A 5000-nucleotide genomic window follows, 5' to 3' on the forward strand; every position below is an offset into this window, starting at 1 on the left:
TGATACTGACCAAAAAATGACGTCAAAATACCAGTCTTTTGCCACAAAAGAAAACAAATTGTGAGTTGTATTTAATTACTTGTTTCCATGAGCTCTACTAACGACAACTCACAAGGCGGTGCAAAAACCAAATTTTAATGACGTGAAACTGCCAGTCTTTTTGGGTTTCAGTGTCAGGCTATAACATAACGATGGCTTTGCTCGAACCCACAACATTACAGGTACGACAACTCCGCCTGGCAGGGGAGAGCGTGACTCTACCGTATGAGTTATCGTGAAGTTTTTTATTCTCTGTTGTCTTCTGGCACTTTCCTATTCACTTCATTTCTGGTTAAAACACTGTTTTTTAACTCAAATAAGACGTGAAATGAAAAAAAAAGCCGCCTCTGTTTGGAACTTGAACTCACGGTCTTTCAATCTCTGTATTAATGGATTAACAACACTGCCATCGGCTAAATCATCAATGACAATCAAAACATGACAACTTTTAATCACCAAAGATCAAATATTAAACAGCATTTTTTACATCCAAATAATATTATTAGAGAAAATCCATGCAAAGGTTTTCAATGGTTTCGTTTTACTGGGAATAATTATGGTGTTGCGATTAAGGAAAAATGAGTACAAATCTAATATTTAATGTATATTAAATTCACTGTATCTTTGTCTACATGAATACCGTCAAAATCCACTAATGTAGGAATTGTTATTGCATTGAAGCAAAACAAATTTATGGAGAAATGAAAATGGGTTTAAAACAACACCTAAGGCATGACAATGACATCCTTTGTTCTACGAGTGTTAACCATTAACTGTCGTACTCTGGAAAAACTCCTATTTAAAAATTTGGCCAGAAAACTCGTCCTTCAAATTTCGATCGATTTAAATGACCCTCATCTTGGCAAAAAAAACTCTCACACCTGGGACTTCACGAAGTCCCAGGTTTGAGAGTTTTTTGCCAAGATGAGGGTCATTTAAATCGATCGATATTTGAAGGACGAGTTTTCTGGCCAAATTTTTAAATGCGAGTTTTTCCAGAAAACGGCAGTTGTCGGTTAACTAACAATACTTGTAAACAAAACAATGTGTCTGTATATATATATATATATATATATATATATATATATATATATATATATGTGTGTGTGTGTGTGTATGTGTGTGTTTGTGTGTGTGTGTGTGCTTTACATGTCACGGTTCAAGATATAGATAGTTCGAAGATGACGTCACTCAAGTCTTTGTTATTGTTTTTTTGCCATCCGCGTTTATGAGTAATGATCACTGAACTGTATTAACCCGACTATAAACGTCATGGATGCACACAGATTTGTGTGTTGGTCCGTTATACTTCCGGATGGCAATGTTATGAGCTTCTTAGCCAAGCGCATACTATCTATATGTTTGTACACCACACATACATGAGTACATTTAAGTTGAAATATTATCTTTACCACGTGCATCATTATTGTAATCTTTAATCAATAGATTTATGGCATTACTATTAATATTAAGGGCATTCAAGGGATTTTATCCTATTTCGCCCTATACCATATGTTATGTTATGTTATGTTATGTTATGTTATGTTATGTTATGTTATGTTAAAACAAATACAACGAGGAAATACTCATTTTCAACAACAAAATGGATTTTCACCTGCAGGCAATTTCGTATTTGTTGTTTGCCGTGTCAAGTTGGAAGCTATCAAATCAAACTTGATGGAAATTTTTAACAAACTTGATGAAACTTACTTACTTACTTACTTACTTACTTATCCGAACCAGCGACCACCTGAGCTCGAGCCCTTCGGTCTTGTGCCATGACGTAGAAGTTAGACGTCTTTTGTGGTTGTTCCAGGTGACTATAAAGTGTGTTTGGATGCTTGGATTAACTTGATGAAACAAAACACAACCCACACCATACAAGACTTTAAGAGTCATACATAATTTTAACACACTCAATCCTAGAGATTTTTGCTACTTTTGAAAACTGGAGAAAAAATGTATTAAAAATGAGCATGTACATAGATATGTTTATTCAACTACGATTAACATGTAAAAATTAAAAACATTAGCTTTGATACTATAATTTGTCTCAGAAAAATGTAATAAATTTATACGCATGGGGCAAAAGTAACCCGGGTAAACTACGGATATAGTCGGTGTTAGGGTTGAGTGAGTTAATGTGTCACGTTCACACTTTGTTGTTGATGAATTGACCGGGATTCTGAATTTTACATCGTTGAGGAGAATGGGGTTGCTGGGTCAAGTGAAAATAAGTCCTAAAGTTGTTTTTATCATCCAGAGAGAAAATTCGTCAAAATAGCTTTGTGATACTAAAAAATTGAGCTTGAGCTTTTATATAGCGCAATATCCACTAAACGTAATCAACGCGCTTTACAAGGGGTATCCAACAGCCAACAGCAACAGTTAACATGTAAGACGAGACATGACGCCTGTTAGGCGATAGTACAATTTTTTTGCGACATAGACAACGCTGTTAACGGGCAGGTTGTCGTTTTACACCTGAGTACGGTGAGAGAATGTGAGCAAAGAGCCTTTTCCAAGGACTGAACTATGCGCTGAGCCAGGCTCGAACTCAGGACCTTTCGATCCGAAAGCGAGTGTCATACCACTAGGCTGCTAGAAGCTGTGGACTGTAAAAAGTAATAAACAAAAAATGAATAGAACAGCTTAAAAAAAAACAACAAAACAACAAAACACGGAACGTCCCACGATGTTTATACAGCGACGACGTGCTGATTATGTTTCGGCCACCGTCCTGATATTAAGTATTGATTTATGTTTTCATTGACTTTTGTTATTGGCTGAAGAAGGGTTTTGAGCATGAAACGTTTCGTGTCTGGTATTTTGTTCTCTTTTTAAGCTGTTATATTCATATTTATTATTTTTGAACCAAAACCCATTTGTTACATTTGGCCAGATTTTAGCCAGAAACCTTTTATTGAAATATCGATCAATTAATGATTTTATGTATATATATATATATATATATATATATATATATATATATATATATATATATATATATATTATATATATATATATATATATATATAATATTATGTGTTTGTGTGTAACCAAAATACATCTTATATATATATTATATCGGGTGGAAAAACAACGAGACATGTTTTCGCATGTTAGAGACGATTATCAAAAGAAATTGATAAGTGAGTTGTATTCATTTCTTCAACCAATGAGATAATATTTTGTTTCCTTGTGCACTACAAACAACAGCTCACTTTTCTTACTTTCTTTTGGTGCTAATCGCCTTGTGCATGGTAACGTGAGTCTCATGGAAGCGTCAGACTGCGAGTCGAGTGTCAACATAACTACAACTGGTAGCTGGGTCTATTATATCAGTTGTAAAGTGCTAACGTCCTATCCAAAAGATAGCAAGCAATACCTATTGTCCAATTTACGCTTTAAGACCTGGGCTAAACTCTGGATCCATGGGCTGTATAGCTCAACCCGAAAGGCTACTTTGACAAACGTCCAATACAAAAGATAGCAATCAATTGCTATTGTCAGATCCATGGTTTAGAAAACGGTATAAACTCCGGAACCATGAGTCTTATGGTTCGGGGGGGGGGGGGGATCCACTAAACTTTCACCATCATCCTATCAAAAAGGTAGCAAGCAATTAGGGCTATTTCGACTTACCGTAATGACTGTTGTGCTGACCGGCGACTTTTCCATCAGGCTGGCCTGCATGTCGTAGTCACTACAGGTCAAAAACTGGGGTTTGTTGGAATTGATGTCAATGATATTGACGGTCAACGTGGAGGTGGAGGTCTGGGTTTTCTTCCGGCCACAGCAAGCCCCGTCATCGATAGCCACGATGGTCAGTTGGTAACTGTCTCTGGTCCTGTCCACTGGCCCAGTTGTTTTGATCACTCCGGTTGTGGCAGAGATGGAAAATATGTCCTGGGTTAAACTCCGGCCTGTAGAAGTAAAAAAAAATTTTTTTTTAATAATAAAAAATTGAGCTTTTATATAGCGCAATATCCACTAAACTGTGCTCAAAGCGCTTTACAAGGGGTCCCTGGTCAACAGCAACATTTAACATGTAGGACGGGGCATGACGCCTGTCAGGCGATATTACAATTTTTCGGACAAAGACAACGCCGTTAACGGCCAGGTACTCATTTTACACCTGAGTACGGTGAGAGAATGTGAGTAAAGAGCCTTTTCCAAGGACTCAACTATGCGCCGAGCGCGAGGCTCGAACCCAGGACCTTCCGATCCGAAAGCGAGTGTCATACCACTTGACCACATAGCCGCAAGTAAGAAAACGGTTCTAATTTATTATTCGTTAAATTGTCACTTTTAGAAGCACAATAGGGTTCAACAGTCGTGACGTCACCTCCCTCGTAATGACGCATAGTAATGGCTGTTGGGATGAATGTGTTCTTATGCCTGATGGTACGACATTTAGCTCACAGATACTGGTACTCACAGATACTGGTACTCACAGATCTGATTACCCAAAGTGTTATGGGCTCATTGTTGTAATGGAATTTACTCACAAACCGACGCAAAATTAATAGTGCCCACAACTATAATGTCAAATCGGCCCCATAATTGCGTTCGGGTATCGGACCTGCAAATACGAGTATCTATGAGTACCCAGAGATTACTCTATAGAAGTCCTTCAGAGCCATTGGGCACATGGAGCAGGAGTTTATCCCGGTTTCTATAGCGTGAAACTGACAATAGCAATAATTTGCTACCTTTTGGATAGGACGCTAAATTAATCGCAAAGTACTTTCCGCCAGATCTAACAGACCCAGCTACCCAATGACTGCTGGGTGGTCAGGGGGGTCAGAAAAAAATAAATCTCGATTGTACCCGGGATCGACCTTGGTCCTTTTGAGTGTGAAGCGAGTGAAGTGCGTGCTCTACCTACTGAGCTATTGGGGCCTCCCGAGTATGTGTAGCCAGAGATTAATCTATACTGACCTCCAAAAGAGAAAGTG

The 5000-nt window shown here is 38.0% G+C and overlaps 1 protein-coding gene across 4 annotated transcripts in view; it reads right to left on the reverse strand.

Moving 5' to 3' along the window:
- Positions 1 to 5000, reverse strand: part of LOC144966124 (neural-cadherin-like) — a 173194-nt gene that overhangs the window by 124914 nt on the left and 43280 nt on the right. For all 4 annotated transcript variants that reach the window (XM_078902233.1, XM_078902231.1, XM_078902232.1 and 1 more), the window contains exons 11-12: positions 4984 to 5000; positions 3685 to 3965 (exon numbers count right to left, since the gene is read on the reverse strand). The exon at positions 4984 to 5000 is cut by the window's right edge and continues 90 nt beyond it. In XM_078902233.1, coding sequence (XP_078758359.1) covers positions 3685 to 3965; positions 4984 to 5000 — 298 coding nt within the window. The remainder of the gene's footprint in view (positions 1 to 3684; positions 3966 to 4983) is intronic.

This window comes from Berghia stephanieae, chromosome 2 (assembly GCF_034508935.2).
Source record: "Berghia stephanieae isolate SIO BIC M18660-M18661 chromosome 2, UCSD_Bste_1.3, whole genome shotgun sequence".
NCBI lineage: Eukaryota > Metazoa > Mollusca > Gastropoda > Nudibranchia > Aeolidiidae > Berghia > Berghia stephanieae.